Below are 21604 nucleotides of genomic sequence, written 5' to 3' on the forward strand. Positions count from 1 at the left end.
TATGTGCCACTTTGTGTTGGTCCATTACATAAAATGCCAATACATTTACGTTTTTGATTGTAGCGTGACAAAATGTGGAAAATTTCAAGGGATTTGAATACTTTTTTAAAGCCTCGTACCTTTGGGACCTTTTAGGTCATGAAACCTCATTGCATTCCCCAACCTCCCACCATCGAGTCCCTACTGCTTCTGCCTAAAATGTACTGTCAATTTTTACGTTTACTATGTCTGTTCATCGCTCCACCCACACAGCCACATCATCCATTCACAGCGGTCTGTGAATGGAGAGACTACAAGTCCCATCTGCTGCCACAGCAAGGGTCCTCTCAATGGAGCACACATGTGGTGACGTAATAGCACTTGTAGTCCATTGATTACTTCTAACACCCCTATAACAAAAGCTCCTTACCTCTGTGCAGGCCAGGGGCTGGTATGTAAATAATGCAAGACTGACACACTAGTTGCTGTTGCAATGCTCTTCAGGCTTTAATGCAAAAATATAATAAATTCTTATGTTTTATTTTATTAATGTGGATGCATTTATAAAATTTTTGTAAAAGGTGTACTATCCTTTTAGCAAAAGGACAAGGATCTTTAGCTTAGCCACGAGACAGTAATTTTCAATTCTCAGTTTTAATATTTTATTGAATTTTATAATTCTCAACAAAATTCCATTAACAGAGCATATACAATAATATAATAGAAATAGATATTCCATTAACAGAACATGTACAATAGTATAATAGAAAAAGGCATAATCATTCAGGAAAGTAACTCTTATAAATGTAAATAAAAATAGATAACATATCGGATTGTAGGATAAGATTATGTAATCATAGCTTCATGGCAGCTATTTGATGACAAGTGAGAAATTAAGTTGATTGAAATATTATTATGTCATCTATGAATAGAATAGAATTGAATGAACCTATAAAGAAATGCAACGTTAATGTGTTGTAGAATAGCTGGGGGAATAAATTAGGCTAAACCAGGGCCAAGTTTCTTCTCTTGGCTTTATCTGGTGCGAAGGTCAAAAATCCCAACCATTCAAAGCATCTTCTATTAAAGTTGGTATATCAGAGAATTAACAAGCATAAACCTAGTAGAGGGGATAGGGCACAGAGGGGAGAGAGAAAAAATGTCCAGGGGGACCAATGATTAGAGAATCAGGTGAAGGATAATTTTAATTCTCATTAGAGCAGGTTCACTCATGGTGTGCTGCATTTTAGGCTCAGCGTAATTGTATGTGCGGTTTACTCGTGGTTATAGGTGTGCTCCCATTGGCTTTGATTAAACCGCGCATTTTCATGAAAGCGCATCAAAGTCCTGCATGCCGCATTTTTGGTGCGGTTTCAGAAAATACGTGGTCTAATAGACGCTAATGGGAGCGCACCTAAAACTGCAGGTAAACCTCACAACCAATCATGCTATGCCCAAAACCAGAGCTCACCGGGGTGAACCCGGCCTTAGACTGAAAATAACTGTCACTTTTTTTTAGGATACTGATTCTGGTGTGTTATCTTTGTGGTTTCGCTTATTTTTCCATTATTTGTTCTCTAGGCAATCCAGACAAAATGGCGATGAAGGCTGTTGGAAAATGGATCTGGCCACTGCTTGCTGCAGTAGTAGTAGTGGCGACAGCAGCATTTTTCATTTGTAAGAAGCATAAAAGGTAAGTAAAATAGGTACTAATAGCCATGGTCACAGTAAAAGGGCTGGAAGCCAAACACATAGACTCCTTACTCCCTAAGCGATTGCTGTCTGCCGACAGTGAATACCTTACATTAAAAACAAAGTGCATTCTTTTTTTTTTTTTTCAATCAAGTTTAATTTTATTATGAAAAGTAGATGGTACATCAGATGTTATACATTAGATAAATATCAATACATTGTGATATAGAAATTCATATATTAATAGTACATTACATTCTAACAATACTTAGGTTCCAATGAAGGGTTTACTCTATAGTCAGAGGTATAAAAAACAAAATTAAAGGAACAAACCCCTGTTTTTGTAAATCGATCCATTGGAGGTCTAATAATTATACTTATACTATATACTCCAAACTATCACCCAATATAATTCGAAGTCATGGCAGTCTATAGTATTTGTCAAATCATAAGTAATACCATTTGACCTCTTAATAATAATTAAATTCTATACCTCCCACCCCTAATCCTTCAAACACATTAGAGTCGAGTCGTTTCAATCAATGTATAGTTTCCCATTAATTCATTTCATCCCCCATTGCCAAAATATTTTCATATTGAGAATTGGAAGGGATAAAATGAAAAGATAAAGATTGAATAAACAACCATAAACTTTGTCAAACTGATATTTCCGGATTATTTAAAAAAATATTTTGACACCAGAAAATATCGTCAAACAACCATATCTAGAAATTGTCTGAGGAAATGAATCCACCTCCAATATACTCTCCACAGGATCCATGAGTCAAAAGATATTATCCAGAAATTCCAGTTTATCCAAATTGATCATAGAGTGCATCCAAATGGATAAAAAAAAATGTATATGATAAAGAAGAGTACCAAGTCATTAACAACATATTCACATATAGATAGTACCATATGTTATCTAAAAATTAGAAACAAAAGAAAATTTAAAGAAATCAAACCAAGAGGTGAACAGGAAGAAAGAAAAAGGAAGAATAGATGAGGACTAAAGATCAGAGAGGAAGAAGAGTAGATAGCCTACCTGCCAAGTGTATACAACAGAATACGGTGAATCACCATATTACATTTACGTTGAATTTAATATACCCAAGTACTTCATCCACGGTTCCCAAATCTCATGAAACTGGTTACCTGAATCTAACAACAAGCCCAACCGTTTTTCATTCTCCATTATACAAGTCACTTTCCTTTTCATATATGATATCGAAACCGTCGTTTTTTTCCAAGCAGCAGCTATCGAAATCCTTGCTCCCACTAGGATAAATAATATCAATCTTCTTGTAGACTTATGAGCATGCGGTACTAGTCCATTCAGCAAAGCAATAGCTGGAGATTGGTGTATATTACAACCAGTTATACGTCTTATAATATGAAATACCCTATTCCAGTATCTGCGTATTTTTGGGCATTTCCATCATATATGAATCATAGAACCAACTCCCTGACATCCTCTAAAACATAGAGGCGACAGAGAGGGGTAAATAGTGGCTAGCTTCAAGGGTACCAAGTACCATCTAGTAAAGATCTTCAGATTAGCTTCTATAAGTGAAACATTGGTAATCCCTTTCACGGATCTATCAAAATTAGAGTACCATTCTTTCAAATCCCATTCAACCTGAAGATCCCTTTCCCAAGCAATCATATGAGGTAATTTTTGTTCATTAGCAGCAAGCGATTTATATATTATAGAAATTCCTCCCCTCCTTCCCAAGGCTTGGTCACATTTAACCTCATAATCCGTCATATAGCCCGACACGGTCTTATCTAACCAAAGCTTCTTAGTAAAACTAAAGATTCGAGAAAATTTCGTTTTTTCAGAGGATGGGAGGTCCAGATTATCCGTAAAATATTTTTCGGAAAGAGGACCTGAATGTGAGAAGAAACGTCCAATGCGGTACACCCCCTTGTCGCGCCACCATTGAAAGGATTCCCCTTTTACTTCCGAGGCAAAAGTAGGGTCTCTGAATATATTAGCCAATGGGTGACCTTTGGAGACCAAAGAAGGATTTTTTCTAAGTGAATCCCACAGTACCATGGCTTGAGACAGAGTCGGTGACATAATAGGAGGTCTACTTTTGGGAGTAATCCATAATAAATCTTCCAACGAGTAAGGCCTAGTACACACGAGAGGATTTATCCGCGGATACGGTCCACCGGACCGTATCCGCGGATAAATCCTCTCGAGGATTTCCACGGATTTGGAAGTGTACTCACCATCGGATCGAAATCCGCGCCGAAATCCCCTCGCGATGACGTTTTCGCGCCGTCGCCGCGATGATGACGCGGCGACGTGCGCGACGATGTCATAAAAGGAATTCCACGCATGCGTCGAATCATTACGACGCATGCGGGGGATCCCTTCGGACGGATCGATCCGGTGAGTCTGTACAGACCACCGAATCGATCCGTGGGAGCCAATTCAAGCGGATAGATTTGTAGACATGTCTACAAATTTTTATCTGCTGGAATTGGGAAATTTCCGCGGATAAATATCCGCAGGAATGTACACATCATAGAATCTATCCGCTGAAACAGATCCGCTGAGATTTTTCAGCGGATGGATTCTATCGTGTGTACGGGGCCTTAAGAGGGAGTAGCCTGCTCTTCCAAACTTATCCAACCAGGACGATCACTTTGGATGTAAACGTCCGAAAGTTGAGCCAATCTAGCAGCCTTGAAATACCACAATAAATTCGGAAGACCAAAACCACCCTGTTCAGGTAGATTAAAAAGAGAGCGTGAAGAAATACGTGGGTGCTTCTTATTCCAAACAAATTTGGTAAGCTTACTCTGAAAGGTTTTCAAGTGGTTTGACTTTATTGGTATTGGGAGCGAACGGAATAGGTATAAAATCCTAGGTAAAAGAGTCATTTTAATGGAATTTATCCTTCCCATCCAGCCTATGTTATGTGAGCTCCACTCATTTAGATCAGATTCAAGTTTTTTATACATGGGAGGGTAATTGGCCTGATAAAGATCCTCGAATTTTGAGGTCAGGAAAAGACCTAAATATTTAATGGACGATGTATTCCAGCAAAAAGTATAATATTTTTGAATGAGGGAAACAATAGATTCAGGGAGTGACACATTAAGGGCCCTGGATTTAGTAATATTGACTCTAAGGCCCCGTACACACCATAGAATCCATCCGCAGATAAATGCCAGCAAATGGGTTTCAGCGGATAGATCCTATGGTGTGTACACGCCAGCGGATCTTTTTCCGCGGATAAATCTCCCCTGGGATGGATTCCAGCAGATCGGATATTTGCTGACATGCACAACATATCCATCTGCTGGAATCCATCCCAACAGATGGATCCGCTGGTCTGTACAGACTCACCGAATCCATCCGTCCGAAGGGATCCCCTGCATGCGTCATAATGATTTGACGCATGCGTGGAATTCCTTATATGACAGCGTCGCGCACGTCGCCGCGTCATAATCGCGGCGACGGCGCGACACGTCATCGCCAGATGATTTCGGCGCGGATTTCAATGCGATGGTGTGTACACACCATCGCATGAAAATCCGCCGAAATCCACGAGAGGATTTATCCGCGGAAACGGTCCGCTGGACCGTATTCGCGGATAAATTCTATCGTGTGTATGGGGCCTAAGGCCTGAGACTATAGAGAATTCATCCAACAGAGAATATATAGCAGGTAAAGAAGAAATTGGGGAGGTAATGAATAATAAAAGATCATCCGCAAATAATGCGCATTTGTGTTCCTTCCGGGTACATTCAACCCCCTTGGTTTTTGGGTCGTTCCTGATTACTATTGCTAAGGACTCTATAACGACAGCGAACAACAGGGGAGACAGAGGGCATCCCTGGCGAGTACCCCTTTTAATTTTAATAGTCTCTGAATATATTCCCTGTAGACGGATCTTGGCCTCAGGTGAAGAGTAAAGAGCAGTCAAAAGACCTAAAATTCTAGGACCAAATCCCCATCGACCTTAAGACTGTAAACATAAATGGCCAGGACACTGAATCAAAGGCCTTCTGGAGGTCTATTGATAATAGCATGCCTTCCTGTCTATTGTTTCCTATCCAACCAGATTGTAATATTGAAATTAAGTCCACTGCCCTCCTGATCTGGTCTGGAGCTTGTCTATTAGGAATAAAACCTACCTGATCATTATGTATATATTGGCCTATGAAGGACGAAAGTCTATTAGCCATTATTTTAGTCAAAAAATTTAGGTCATTGTTAATTAAAGATATCGGTCTATAATTTTCAACTAGGCTGGGATCTTTGTCAGGCTTAGGCCCCTTTCAGACTGGGGCGGGAGCTGCGGTGGCGGTATAACGCCGCTAAAAATAGCGGCGCTATACCGCCGGAATTGCCGCGGGTATCAGCCGCTAGCGGTGCGGTATTAACCCCCGCTAGCGGCCGATAAAGAGTTAATACCGCCCGCAATGCGCCTCTATAGAGGCGCATTGCGGGCGGTATTGCCGCGGTTCCCATTCTTTTCAATGGGAAGGAGCGGTGAAGGAGCGGTATACATGCCGCTCCTCTCACCGCTCCAAAGATGCTGCTGACAGGAGATTTTTTTGTCTCCCGCCAGCGCATCGCCTCAATGTGAAAGCCCTCGGGCTTTCACATTGAGTCTGCAGTGCAGGAGTTTTTCAGGCGGGATAGCAGCGCTATTTTTAGCGCTTTACCGCCTGAAAAACTCCTCAATGTGAAAGGGGCCTTAGGGATCACAGATATGTAGGCCATATTAAGTTCATTGCCTATTGAATTACCTCCCTACAAACCATTAAAAAACCTTGCGAGAAAGGGTGCCAAAAGGACCGAAAACTTCTTGTAGTATGGAGATGAAAAGCCGTCAGGGCCGGGGGCCTTATTAGTCTTCAATCCCTTAATAACCTCTATAATCTCCTCAACTAGAATGGGAGCCTCCATTTCTGTTTTATGTTAATCCGACAGTCTTGGTAGATCTAAGCTTTCAAGGAATTCTGACACTCTATTAGAACCACAGCTGTCATCATAATGATAAAGCTTTGAATAAAAATGTTGAAAAGCTTCCATTACCCGTTGGGGGTTTAGAGTAATAGAACCATCACCTAGTTTAATCTTGGGAATGATCCTTGATCTAAATCTGGGTGAAAGATTATTAGCTAGCATCGGACCAATTCTATCCCTCATTCGATAAAATTTCGTCCCTGACCATTTAATAGCTTCATCCGCTTTAACGGTCAGCGCTAGGTTCAGGGCAGTTCTAGCAGCGTCCAAATTGGATTTAGGAAACCCAATAGGGTCAGTTTTATGCTGCAAACTCAAATCAGTAAATTCCTTTTCAAGTCTTCCTATCTCCATTTTTTTTATTCTCTTTTGCCTGGCTGCTATCTATATTAGTTTACCTCTTATCGTTGCCTTATGAGCAGCCCATAAGGTTTCTGAAGAGATCCCGTCTGTATCATTATCAATAAAATAATCTTTAATGGCCTGTTCAACTTCCATAACTATATTGGGGTCATTTAAAAGTGATTGGTTAAGGGTCCAATGAGAAACCTTCTGAGAAGAGTTCAGTCTCTGTAATGCCAACATAACTATGGAATGATCCGACCATGGAACATCTACAATAGACGAGTTTAGAGCATTAGGGATATGATAAATAGATAGTAATATATGATCAATACACGAAAATGATTGATGAGGACTAGAGTAGTGTGTATAATCCTTTGCTGTCGGATTCAATTCCCTCCAGATATCCGACAATCCAGATTGGTGAATCAGACGTGCAACTTGTGTACTGGCCTTAGTTGGTCCGATCGATTTAGCCTTTAATGGTTTGGACTTATCCAGTCCAGAATCAAAGGCCAAATTGGTGTCACCACCCATAATTATGATCTCAATCATATGGTAAAAAAAGGACTTCTGTTAGGGGCATAATAGGAAATAAAAGTATATGTCATCCCATCCAAGGTGCCCTTGACCAAAACAAACCTGCCGTCAGGATCAACATACTCCTTAGACAGGTCAAAATTGCAGTGTTTGGAGAACAAAATAGCTACTCCCTTTGTTTTATTTTCAGCTTTGGATAAGTAAAACTTTGGAAAATGTTCATGTAAAAACGAGGGGGTGTACCGCTTTGGAAAATGAGTCTCCTGTAGTAACACTACATCTACACGAATGGACTTATAGTAATGAAATGCTTTTCTCCTTTTGATCGGAGAATTCAACCCCTGCGCGTTATGAGAAATAACACGAAGGGGAGAGGGAGAACTAGCTATTCCAGCCATGATTCATGAAATTAATGAATCTAAGCAATATGCCCTTCTTGAGACTGGAGGTTCTAGATTCAATGTTACAAGAAAAACTTACAGCGAATGGGTCGTATAACTGCAGTAGTGAACTCATCTCAATATATTCATATCTTGACAGGTAGGCTAAAAAGGTAAGAAAAGCAGATAAGATAGAGAAAATCATAGAAAAAGAAGAGAAATACAAACTCATCAGAAACAAATAAAATAAAAGAGAGCCAAAAAAAGGCTCTGAATGAGGGAAAGGTGAAGTCCTCCTTCCCTCATTCGAAAAAACAACTTTAGAATAGCCCATGGAGAGGGCTATGAACTCACATCCCAGGACGACCAAACGTCAATCTAAGGCAGTGTTTCTCAATTCCAGTCCTCAGGCCCCCCCAACAGGTCAGGTTTTCAGTATTTCCCTCAGATGAAAAGGCTGTGGTGATTACTAAGGCAGTGAAACTGATCAAATCACCTGTGCAAAATAATGGAAATCCTGAAAACATGACCTGTTGGGGGGGCCTGAGGACTGGAATTGAGAAACACTGATCTAAGGAGTGAGTTAAGGCCTATTGACCCACCACTGACCCACTATCATTGTCAAAAAATTAACATAAGGTAATACAATCAATTATATAAGGTTCAGCTCAGGAATACTTCAAACACCAAACGGAATGATAGTAAGTGCTCTTTTCGCAATATGTGTGAGAAGAGAAATAAAAAAAAAATATATATATAAGGGGGAAATTTTTTTAAAAAATTTTTGTTCCCCGTCCTCCAAAAATACATATGCATATATCACATATTCGGATGTATAGATATGGATATGTACAGAGACACCACTAAGTGTCAAAAAGAGGAGAGAAAAAAAAAGGGGGTATTCCATTCCTTATACCAATGGAAATACATTCGAGTATTGGTTTTGAAACAATTGAACTCTCCCCAGATAAGAGATAAAAAAAAAAATTTAAATTTTAAAAATTGCTTCTCATTCATAAAGAAATACAATATCCATTCAGGTAATATTATCTTTAACCTTCCTGTGTTTGACCCTGTTCCAAGCAGAAGAAGTCGGGCTTATAGGAGTTTGTCTTTTGGTAGAGCCCTGTTGGGCAGGAGTAGTGTCCATATCAGGTTCCATAGATATTATGTTCAGACTCGTCAGTAATCGTTCTCCTTCTTGAAAATTACGAACCGCGTAGTGGTTGCCTTTGTAAGAAAATTTAAGCGCAAAAGGAAATGCCCATTTATATCTTATATCTTTCCCCATGAGGGCCGACAATAAAGGCTTCATTGCTCTTCTCTAGGCATGTGCAATTTTTTAAGTTACGAATACGTTTTCCGTCATTTTTCGTTATTTTAGTTGATTCGTTAACATACGAATGAACGAATGGTTTAGCGCAATTAATAACGAATAACGATATTTTCAAAATAACGAATATGGAAAACAACGAAGATACGAAAGAAGAAAGAAACGAAAACATAGAAACAACGAAAATACCGAACCCAAAAAAAAAAAATAATTACGAAAAACAAAATGAACGAAAATGCAAACTTACTAATATTCGAAGACCGAAAAGAAAACGAAATGCCGAACAAAGACTAAAAAACGAAAATCAAAAACTAACGAAAAATAAATTACGGATCTTCGGAAAACTGAAATGAAAACAACGAAAATACAAAATAATGTAAATTAGCTTTCGTTAGTACTGAAATATTTCTGACCAATAGCCACTGAGCGCTGTCCCTTTCCTCTGAAGAGGTTTGTTCCTTCCCCCAATGAGCTTCTTTCTCATTACCTCCTGGCTCATTGTGTCTTTTTCTGTGTTAGACTGCAGTGCATCTACTTTCTAGATTTGTATTTGTAATATCTGACATATTTTAGTTTTCTTCTACGTCAGACTTCATTCTAGACAGGGTGTGTGTGCTAACTAAGACAGTCAAGTCAATCACAGTAAAATCCGAATTACAAAATTACGACGAGTAGTGTGTCGAATAAACGTAAAATGTATTCTAACAGAATTACGAATGCAATAAAATCTACAAAAGTACGTTTTTACAATCAAAGGAAATTAGACATGAAAATACGAATGATCATAAAGCAACGAAAATATATTTCTTTACGAAAATACGAATGCGGCATGATGGAAAATATAATATAAATACGAATAACAAAACAACGAAAATTAAACTAACGTAAAAACGAAGGAACGAATAAAATCATTTTAAAAATACGAACGCGGCAGAATACAAAATATAACGAAAATACGAATCTCGATTCAACGAAAAATAAACTAACAGAAAAAAACAGAAAACGGAAAAAAGAGTGTTACGAAAATACTAAAGAGTACGAATACGATAACTAACGTCTTACGAAATTACGACTCGTTACGAATCACGATAAACGAACAGAAACGAAACAGAAATAAACGAAAATTTTTGCTGTGCACATGTCTACTCTTCTCTTTTGTATTGTGTGAGGGGAAATGTCGGAAAAGATTTGAACAGTGATACCTTGATATTGTAGTTGTTCAAGTTGGCGAGAGCTTTTTATTATTTCCTCCTTTGTAGAGTAATAATGTGGTTTTACTATTACATCTCTTGGTAAGCCGTCTTTTCTTATCGGTCCTAGGGACCTATGTGCACGGTCCAATTCCAACTTATGTGCTGAGACAGATGGCAAAAGAATTTTGATAATGTCCTGCACGGCAGATTTTATATCAAGGATAGATTCTGGCAGACCTCTTATCCTGAAATTAGCCCTTCTAGATCTGTTCTCAAGGTCATGGATCCTATCCTGTGCTATGTCAAGCTGTTCCTGCATGTATTGTAAGTGATCAGCGTTTTGATCCGTTCTAGAAATATTAACATCCAAATTATGTTCAATAGTCTCAATCCTTTTACCCAGATTTTGAAAGTCAGCTCTAATTTCTCCAGTAATCCTTTCCGCATTTTGTGCCAAGCCTCTGTCCAGCATTTCAGATATTCTAGCAAAAAGTTCAGAAACATTAAATGTAACATCAAGAGCCTGTTCGCTATTTGGTGCTTTATGAAGTGCATCACATGAGGAAACCAGTACAGGTGACATATGGTTAATTTCCACAGGTTTTATCCTTTCCATCAGTGAGTGGGAAGAAGAAGCAGGGCAATCATTAGCTAGTGATTCCTGAGGTGAAGCCTGTTGCATGTCAGGGGATTTAGATTGTTTGTCTGACATAGGCGCTTCTGCTGCAACGTGTGCATACGATTGAGGGACTGCTGACATTTTAGAAAGTTTCTGTGTCACAACTGCAGGTTTATAATTTTGTTTTCCCTTTTTCTTACAATATTTACCAGACATGTGCCTTTATCACAATGGATCTTAAACAGAGCCACAACATTCAGAAGACAGTCACTTTTGTTTATCAGGTCAATCTCCCTTCATACTAGAGATGATAAAGTACAGTGGCCAGTGGTGAGGTGAGCCTTTCTCCTCTAAGCCTCCATCACAGAAGTGCTTTTGATTGTGCCTTCTAATCTCATATCAAAGCAATGAGAAAAAAAAAAAAACAGCTGCGTATGAGGAAAGTTATCATAGCTTTCAGAGGGCCCAGGGATTAATATAATGGACGTCTCTCACCTGTATATTCGGGGTGTATATATATATATATATTTTTTAATAGTCCCTCCACTGGCTAGCTAGCCACTTGTGTAACTCCCGAGCCTGTAGTTATAACCGCCGGCGGGACTCCGACAAAAGGAGTAAATACTGCATGTAATCCCCGAGCGGACGCCTGTACTGGACTCCGTGTAGTGGATACTATGATCCGTACTCGAGCTCGGTGGTGTCTTAGGCCTCGTAGGCCTCAAAAATGGCAATGACGCCACAGCATAGAGAGGAGGCCTCGGTTCACAGTGATGAACGAGCAACAATTTTAGCTTTCAATCCACATAACGATCGGAAGCTGTGTTCGTTTAGCCCGCTGTCACAGTACTTTAGATCGAGGGGTATAATGTTTACTGGGCCCCAAAATGGCGGCGGGTCTCCAGGTTAAAGATCTGCTCCTGGACCTAATAACCGCTTCAAATCGCCACTCAGGCTTATGTCTCTGGGTCACCACGTAGATCGCTACACATATGAGGAGGATGACAATATGATTGTGTCTATTTCTGCTGTTTTTACCTCACTCGAGCACGGCTGTGATCAAGGCTTCGTAGGCCCCAAGATGGCGGCAGGACGTCTGCAATTGAACTCCGTCACGGACTGATTTACACCGCCGGCAGACCATCAAAAGGCACAATAATGGTATGGGGCTGTGCAGGGAGATTCCCCGAGTCAGGATGGAGGGGTTAGAAGTTTAAATTCCCGATCCTCGGTACCGGATGGCTTCGGATTCAGTTCAGCTAGGACGGAGCTCCCTCAGAAAGCGTCCATTGCCATCAGCGTCCGGCCACGCCCCCTACAAAGTGCATTCTAAAATCTCCCTCTCTCTGTCTGTATCATATTTGGAGACATTTCTGGTGGGGAAATAAGGAGAAATCTCCTCCACCGGGACACAGATGGCAAAAAAACAAAACAATAGAGACTCTAAAGCCGTGTGCACACGATCGGTTTGTCCAATAAAAAAAGACAGATGGACTCTTTTCATCGGACAAACCGATCATATGTGGGCCCCATCTGTCTTTTTTCCATCGGTGTTAAAAAATAGAACATGTTTTAAATTTTTCCTATGGATTAAAAACCGATAGAAAAATCCGATCGTCTGTGTGGAACTCCATCGAAGAAAAATCCATGCATGCTCAGAATCAAGTCGACGCATGCTCGGAAGCATTGAACTTCATTTGTTCTCAGCACGTTGTTGTGTTTTACGTCACCGCGTTTTGGCACGGTCAGATTTTTGACTGATGGTGTGTAGGCAAGACTGATGAAAGTCAGCTTCATCGGATATCCGACGAAAAAAACAATCGGATTGGATTCCATCAGATATCCGATCGTGTGTACAGGGCTTTACTCTTTTCAGCTCTATCCAAAAATTAAAATAAAATGTTTTGCCTAAAGATATCCTGTCATGTTTTTTTTTTTTCAAATAACATTTTTTTATTTTTCAAAAAAATTTCAGTACAGAGTATAGCAGCAGTTCAAGTACAGAAGATGAGCGGAGATACAAAATTCCAGCTAGGTGGGCTTACACAGTGGCTCCATCTCTATGTCTGCTATCGGTGATATGTAACCCAATTGGAGATCTAAAAGAAAGAGTAAAGAAAAGAAGAAATAGGGAAAGAGAGGGGGTGGATGTAAGGAGGGAATGGGGTGAGGAGGGGGGGACAGGGCGGGGAGGGAAGCGAGAAGGAAAAAGGTAAAGAGGAGAAGGGACAGGAGAGACGGGGGGGGGGGGGGGGGAGGCAGGCAAGATTGTCAGGGTGAGCAGCGTACCTTGGCGGCCTATTGTCGACTCACGGCGGGTCCTCCACCACGTGCCACCTCTCCCAGACCAGATCATGGGCATCCAACCTATCCTGGATCCTAGCCGTCATTTTTTCCATGAGTTCTACATCTTTGACCCTAGCATAGAGGGCTTCTTGTGATGGGGGGGTTGGTTTCTTCCAATGAAGCGCTATCAAGCACCTCGCAGCTGTGGTTATGTGTCTCAGCAGTTTCTTGTAGGGTTTAGCTATGCGAGGGAGGGATAGGCCTAGTAAGAACAGCTTCGGGGAGAAGGGTATGGGCGCCTCCAGGAGGCGAGATAGGAGCTCTTGCGTTTGAGTCCAGAATGGGACAATCAGGGGACACGTCCAGTAGATATGGAACAGTGTGCCCTTAGCTTGGCCACAGCGCCAGCATCGGTCAGAGGTGGAGGGGTAGATCCTATGGAGGACGTCCGGGGTCAGGTACCAAAAGAACAGCACTTTATACATATTTTCCTTATAAAGGGTGCAGATTGAACTCTTGGCCGCCTGCCTCCAAACCGCCCCCCACTCGTCCTCCGAGAGTACCTCCCCCAGCTCCTTCTCCCATCGGAGCATATAAGTATGTTTACCTTTGGTTTGTATGGGGTATTCATTAAGGATTTGGTAAATGTCTGATATGAGGCCCCTTCGGGCAGTGCCCTCGAGGATGATTCGCTCAAATGGGGTCGGTTTTGAGAAGAGGAGCCGGGGAGCGATTGTTTGGGCGTAGTGCCTGATCTGTAGGTAGCTGAAAAAAGCTTGCCGTGGGATGTCATGCTTGGCTTGGAGATCAGTGAAGGAGTGTAAGGTGCGGGATCTGGGGTCTACTAAATGACCAAAGTGGAATAGGCCTCGTGAAGCCCAGGGCCAGGACATCTGGTGGGTGAGACTGGTCGGTACTTTAGGGTTGTAGAGGAAAGAGGTCAGCAGGGAGCTATCGGACCGAAGTCGACCGTCTCGGGCTAGCCTCCTCCATGTACTTTGAAGCTGCCGCATGGAGCCCAGTAAGCGTCCGGGCTCCACTGCCGCATCCGCGTTCCACAGGAGGTTGTTGGGGTGTATCGGCGCCAGCCAGATCTTTTCCACCTCCGTCCATCTATTGTAAGACTTCTGGGGGAACCATGATGCCACCGCCCGGAGCTGCGAGGCCTGGTAGTATTTGACCAGGTCTGGAAAGGCCAGACCTCCCTCGGCTCGTGATGCCGTCATAACCGAACGTGGGATCCTGTGGCGTTTGTAGTTCCACACATACCGGAGGAGGTCAGTTTGTAGGGTTCGCAGATGCGCGCAGGGGACCGGGACAGGGAGGGTCTGGAAGAGGTATAGTAGTTTTGGGAGGACAACCATCTTTATTGCCGCTATCCGGCCCAATAGGGATATCTGGTGGGACTTCCATTTGTGGATCAGTGCCCTTATTGAGCTGTATAGGGGGGGAAGTTGGCTTGGTACAGGGATGCAAAGCTTGGGGTCAATTGGACCCCCAGGTATTTCAGGGAGGTGCGCTCCCAGTGGTACGGGAAGACGGACTGCAGGTGTAGGGCCTCTGGTTCGGGCATATTGATCGGCATGGCCATAGACTTAGACGTATTAGTCTTATATCCCGAGAGGGCCCCGTAGCACTCTAATTCCCTGTGTAAGTTAGGCAGGGAGATGCGGGGGCGCGTTAGTGTCAGGATGATGTCATCGGCAAAGAGGGAGATCTTAAATTCCCTCCCCCTTACTGGGATTCCTCGGATGTCCGGGTTGCCTCGGATCGTCGCTGCTAAGGGCTCGACGCAGAGAGCAAAGAGGAGGGGGGAGAGGGGGCACCCCTGGCGTGTTCCATTAGTAACGGGGAAGGTGGATGAATTGGCAAAGGGCGTTTTCACCTGCGATATCGGGTTGGTATAGAGGTGCCGGACCGCCCGGAGGAAAGGTCCCCTAAATCCCATATGCCTTAACGTGGCGAGCATGAAGGGCCAGCCAAGGCGGTCAAACGCCTTTTCTGCGTCCAGACTCAGGAGCAAAGACTCCGGTCCCTCCCTGCTCGCCACGTCAATTAGGTCAATCACCTTCCTCGTGTTGTCCCCCGCTTGGCGGAGGGGGACAAAGCCCACCTGGTCTTTATGGACCAGAGAGGGTAAAACTACATTTAGGCGGAGGGAGAGGACCTTTGTGAAGATCTTGAGATCAGAGTTCAGCAGGGCTATCGGCCTGTAGCTAGCGCATAGTGAGGGGTCCTTGTCTGGTTTGGGGATGAGGGTGATGAATGAGCGCTGCATGTCTTGCGGGATGGGGGTCTGCTGTAGGAAGGCATTGAAGAGCTTCGTCATGTGAGGGAGGAGTGTGGGGAGGAAGGTCTTATAGTATTCGTATGGAAACCCGTCAGGGCCTGGGGATTTGTGGGCGGGTAGGGACTTAATGGCCGCGGTCAGTTCCTCTCCTGTAATGGGAGCGTTAAGGGAGGCTAGGTCGTCCGGTTGTAACCGGGAAATGCCCGCCCGAGATAGGTATTGTGTCATCCTGTCTAGCAGGTCGGGGGGGGGGTGGGTCATGCGGGATTTCTGGCTTGTTATACAGGTCGGCGTAAAATGCTGCGAAGGTATCCGCAATACTCTGTGGGTGTGATATAAAATTGCCCGAGCCGTCCTTGACCTGGTGCGGGGTTGACGCGAGCGAGCGGTCTGCTAGTTTCCTCGCCAGTAGCGCCTGTGCCTTGTTACCCTTGTCATAGTATACCTGGCGGAGGCGTACTAGAGCTTTCTCGACTCGACCCAACGCGAGGTCCCGGAGTGTTGAGCGTACCAGGGCGATACGTTTCAGTAGCGTCAGGGAGGGGGAAGACTGTAAGCGAATCTCTAGGGCCCGGAGCTGCGCTTCCGCCTGTTTTCTAGCCGACTCGGCATTCCTCTTAAGGGCCGAGGATATGGCCATGCACCGTCCCCTAATTACCGCCTTGTGGGCGGCCCACAGTGTGGTAGTGGAGACGTCCTGTGTGTCATTTTCGCTGAAGTAAAGTTGCAGGGTGGAGTCTATTTCCATTTTGGAGGGGGTGTGTTTCAGGAGAAAGTCATTCAGGCGCCAGTTATAGGGCCTGCGGGTGGGGGTGTTGAGGTCAATGGTCAAGGTTATGGGGGCATGGTCGGACCAGGAGATGGGCAGGATCTGTGCGGAGTCAGTAACACGTAATGTAGTATTGTTGACTAAGAAGTAATCTATACGTGAGTGCGTATGGTGGGGGGATGAATAGAATGTGAACTGGCGATCCCCTGGGTGAAGCGCCCTCCATGCATCGAATAGCGCATGTTTCCTCGTCAGCTGACGGAAGAGTTTAGAGTCCCGTAGGGCTTTTGTTTGAGAGGCTCGGGGGTTCACCACCAGGCGGTCCCAGGTCGCCGAATGGGGCAAGTTAAAGTCCCCCCCCACTACCAGTAGGTCGTGGGGGGATTTAGCCAGGCGGGTAAGAACCCGGCTTAGAAATCTGTGCTGATGTGCGTTGGGGGCATACAAGGTGCATAAAGTTATGTCCCGAGAGTGCCATGTCCCCCTCAGAATGATGAAGTGGCCCAGGGGGTCGATGTAGGAGTCTGTGCAAGTGAAGGGAGTTCCCCGTTTGATCAGGATTGCGACCCCTGCCCGTTTGCGTGGACTGAAGGCCTGGTATATTAAGGGGAAATACCTGGATGCAAAGGTAAAGGAATCGCCCTTGGAAAAGTGTGACTCCTGTACCATTATAATCTCTGCTCCTGTTTGCCTGAATTCCCTAAGTGCTAGGTGACGTTTTCTGTTAGAGTTAAGCCCGTGTACGTTTAGAGATAGCAACTTAGCCATATTGTGGGTGGAGAGAACGCGGTTTGTACTTAGCTGGAGTTGGTCGAGCTGCATCTGGTTCTGGGAGGGCGAGTGGGGAGACCGCCGGGGCGACGGCAACCAAGGCGTGCTGTCGGGTGCTGCCTGCACGGGAGAGGAGAGAGAGGTGTCTGAAAAGAGAGAAAAGAGTGAGAACAAAGACAAAACATAACACTTCAACAATCAACAATGGGGGCCCGAATGGCCCGAGGGCCCTCAGGTCCCAACAGTTCCTTAAGGACCTCCCGACCAAAAAGTCCGAAAGCATAGGTCGGGGGGGCGGCGTGGAGGAACTCCACTGTGGGGGTTAGGGGAATAGGAACTCTTAGGCTATCAGCCATGGGGGGGTCCATGATCAAAAGGACAGCCTCTTCGACTTCTCATCCGAGATAGGCCCGATGTGTGGCATAGGGGTAAGGCTAGGGCAACCGGGGGTGAATAGTGGGGTAAGAGCAAAGAAAAAAGCAAAAGTCCAAAATCAGCAATAGGACCGGAGAGTCTCCCGCAGTGTTCGAGGCGGATTTCGTGGCCGGGGCGACCAACTTAGGTGTGCTTGTGCCTGGGGGAGTTGCGGGCAGGGTCCCGGCCCCTGGGACGTTTAGGCGGCGGGACTCTCTGCCAGACTACTGGTGGAGGGGGCGGCGTGGCCACAAGGTCCCAATCCGGCAGCCGGGGGACGGGAATGTCCAGAGTTTTGCAGAAGTCATCCAAGTCTTCTGGGTAGCGTAGGGTGGCTGAGGTCCCCTGGTGGTTGGCGGACAGGCTAAAGGGGAAGCCCCATCGATACACAATGTCCTTGTCTTGCAAGGTGCGGAGCAGGGGTTGTAGTAGGCGTCGTTTCTGCAACGTGATCCAAGATAGATCCGGGTAGAGCTGTAGAGGGTTGTTGTCAAAGCGGAGGTTGCGCATGGGACGGGCTTTGCGCATTATGTTTTCCTTCAGCGGGTAGGAGTTTATGCGGCATATGACGTCCCGTGGTTTGGAGGCTGGGCCCTTTGGTTTAAGGGCTCGGTGGGCTCTGTCCATTTCAATGGTCTTGTCTGTTGGTTCCCCCAGTATTTCGTTAAATAAATTCTGAAGGGTGAGCTGCAGATCTTCTGCCCCGTCTGCCTCAGGGAGGCCGCGTATGCGGATGTTGTTGCGGCGCCCCCTGTTGTCCAGGTCTTCAACATGCCGCTGCATGTCCCTTAACATGAGACGGTGGTCTGATGCCTGGGTCTGGGTGCGATGCACCGCTAGTTTAGTCTCTTGAATCTCCTCCTCTGCCATTTCCATTCTGTCGTTTAAATGTTTGAGGCCCGTTTGGAGGACTTGAATTTCAGCGCGGCATGTCGCCTTAACGTCCTCCACAAGCTGTTTGAAATCATCTTTAGTGGGGATGGCTTGCAAGTAGGACTGCCATGGTGGGGGGGGGGGTGGTAGGGGGGTCCCCTGGCATCATAGGTGGACTGTAGTGGGTCAGTGGGGGATGGGTAGCGAGCGGAAGCTGGTTCCCTGTGCTGTCTAGCCTCTCGGGGGGGTTGCTGGGGTAGTTCCCATGGGTCGGACCAGGCCTCAGCCTGATCCCCAGGTGGGGTGTGGGCCCTCCCGTGCCATGGAGCGCTGGTGCTGGCCATGGAGGCATATGAGGGGGGAGAGATCCCCAGCTGAACCCCAGGCTCCAGGTGAGTGGGTGTTTGGGTCTGTCTCTGAGCTGCTGGGGAGGTGGATCCCGGCCTAGTAGTAGCAGAGGAGCTGCTGCGTTCTGGAAGGCCCATGGAGGCCTGGGAGCATGCGGAGGCCTGCAGGGCCGGAAAATCCTCCTCAAGCGTGAGGGAGGGGGAGAACTGTGAGCCGCCGTGCTGTTCAAGGTCCGGGGCCGTTCGTAGCAGGCGGGGGAAGGCCCCCGTGCATGGCGTGTCCCGCTCCAGAGAGGCAGTGAGGGCTGGGGCCTGTGACTCGTGGTCCGCTGCGGGGGGGTGGGGGTGCTTAGCTTCACTCACCCACGGCTGTGAGCCATCCTGGCTCAGGGATGGAGCGGTGGACTGCCCTCGCGTCGGGGATGGCTCCGGATGGTGAGGCAGGAGGGAGCGATGCGGAGAGACCTCCGTTCTGTTGATGGCCGCGTCCGGCGCCATCTTGTCTCCTCCGCCCGGCGGCATGTCGGGCGGTTTAAAGTAGTCTTTGAGGGTCGCAGCGGAGCCTGGGGGGGGTTGGGATGATCCCCTTGTCTTGCTGGATCTGGTGGTCCGCGATCCGCCCATGGATGGCGGCGATTACCCCCGGTTTTTTGCCTGTTAGCTGCGGGCTGGAGAGGAGCTCTCAGGGGATGCTTCCTTCCAGGCTGGCTTCCGGTCACGCCCCCATCCTGTCATGTTTAAGTGGTTGTAAAGGCTAAAGTTTTTTTTTTATCTGATTTTACTCTCTGCATTCAGGTTAAAAACCTTTTAGGTGCAGCGCTCACACCCCCCAGCCGCCCTTTATACTTACCAGATCTCAGTGTGGCGCTGCTCGCTGTCCTTTCTCACTGGACTCAGTGAGAGCAGCGGTAGCCATTGGCCCCTGCTGGTGTCAATCAAATGCAGTAATGGGTGGCCGGGGCAGTCACAGAGAGCCAGAACGGGGTCTGTGTATGTAAACAAACAGATCCCCGTTCTGACAGGGGAGTAGAGAGATCTGCTGTTCCTAGTGATCAGGAACAGTGATCTCTCTCCTCCTCTAATCAGTACACTCCCCCCCACAGTTAGAAACACCTCCCTAGGGAACACTCAAACCCTTGATCGCCCCCTAGTGTTAATCCCTTCCCTGCAAGAGACATTTATACAGTAATCAGTGGCTATTTTTAGCTCTGATCGCTGTATAAATGTTTCTGGTTCCAAAAAAGTGTCCAATCTGTCCGTCGCAATGTCGTATTCCCTCTAAAAATCGCAGAGTGCCGCCATTACTATTAAAAAATAATTAATAAAAATGCCATAAATCTTTCCCCTATATTGTAGATGCTATAACTGTTGCGCAAACCAAATGATATACACTTATTGCGATTTTTAACAAAAATATGTAGAATACATATTGGCCTAAACTGATAAAGACATTTAGCTGGATTCAGGTACACGTGCCTAACGTTAGGCAGGCGTAGCGTATCTCATATACGCTACGCCGCCGTAAGTTAGAGAGGCAAGTGCTGTATTCACAAAGCACTTGCGTCCTAAGTTACGACGGCGTAGCGTAAATGTGCCGGCGTAAGCGCGCCTAATTCAAATTGAAAAGAGGTGGGCGTGTTTTATGTAAATAAAGCATGACCCCATGTAAATGACGTTTTGAACGAACGGCGCATGCGCCGTCCGTGGACGTATCCCAGTGCGCATTCTCTAAATTACGCCGCAAAGACCTATTGGTTTCGACGTGAACGTAAATTACGCCCAGCCCCATTCACGGACGACTTGCGCAAACAACGTAAAAATTTAAAAATTTGACGCGGTTCCGACGTCCAAACTTAACATTGGCTGCGCCATCTTTTTGGTGGAATATCTTTAGGCCTGAAAACGCCTTACGTAAACGGCGTATCTTTACTGCGATGGGCAAGCGTACGCTCAGGAATAGGCGTACCTCGCTGATTTACGCATTCTAGGCGTAAATCAGCGTACACGCCCCTAGCGGCCGGGGTAAATAGACAGCTAAGATACGCCGGCGCCGGCGGTCGTATCTTAGCTAGATTTAAGTGTATCTCAATTTGAGAATACACTTAAATATACGACGGCGCAGATTCAGAGTTACGACGGCGTATCTACTGATACGCCGGCATAACTCTACTTGAATCTGGCTAATTTTTTTTTATAAAATCATTTGGGGATATTTATTTTAGCAAAAAGTAAAACATATTGTTTTTTTTTAATTGTTGCTGTTTTTCTTGTTTTATAGTGCAAAAAAATAAAATCCGCAGAGGTGATCAAATACCACCAAAAGAAAGCTCCATTTGTGAGAAAAAAAGGACATATATTTTTGCACGACTGCGCAATTGTCAGTTAAAACTATGCAGTGCCGAATCGCAAAAAATGGCCTTGTCATTAAGGGGGCAAATCCTTCCGGCCCTTAAATGGTTAAAGGATTTTTTATTTTATTTTTTAGTTAAACATGTTTTACTTGCCTGCTCTGTGTGATGGAATGGTTTTGTAGTAAAAAGGTAAATTAAAAAAAATCCTTTAATATCACTTTAAGGCCCCATACACACGACCGGATCGATGACTTTTAAAATATGGACACTTGCATGTCCAGGGTGCCCGCGATGTCGGCTCCCGATCAATCCCTCGGGTCTCGGATGCTGCTGCTGCTGCCATATTCGGTAAGGGAATCAGGAAGTGAAGCCTTGCGGCTTTACTTCCTGGTTCCTTACTGTGCATGCGCGACTCACGCTGCACAATCCCAC

At 45.2% G+C, this 21604-nt stretch overlaps 1 protein-coding gene across 1 annotated transcript in view; it reads left to right on the plus strand.

Annotated features, from left to right (window-relative positions):
• Positions 1-21604, plus strand: part of LOC120927973 — a 76031-nt gene that overhangs the window by 44490 nt on the left and 9937 nt on the right. Inside the window, exon 5 of the mRNA XM_040339008.1 lies at positions 1561-1672. Within this exon, the coding sequence (XP_040194942.1) occupies positions 1561-1672 (112 nt within the window). The remainder of the gene's footprint in view (positions 1-1560; positions 1673-21604) is intronic.

Source organism: Rana temporaria, chromosome 2, assembly GCF_905171775.1.
Source record: "Rana temporaria chromosome 2, aRanTem1.1, whole genome shotgun sequence".
Classification (NCBI taxonomy): domain Eukaryota; kingdom Metazoa; phylum Chordata; class Amphibia; order Anura; family Ranidae; genus Rana; species Rana temporaria.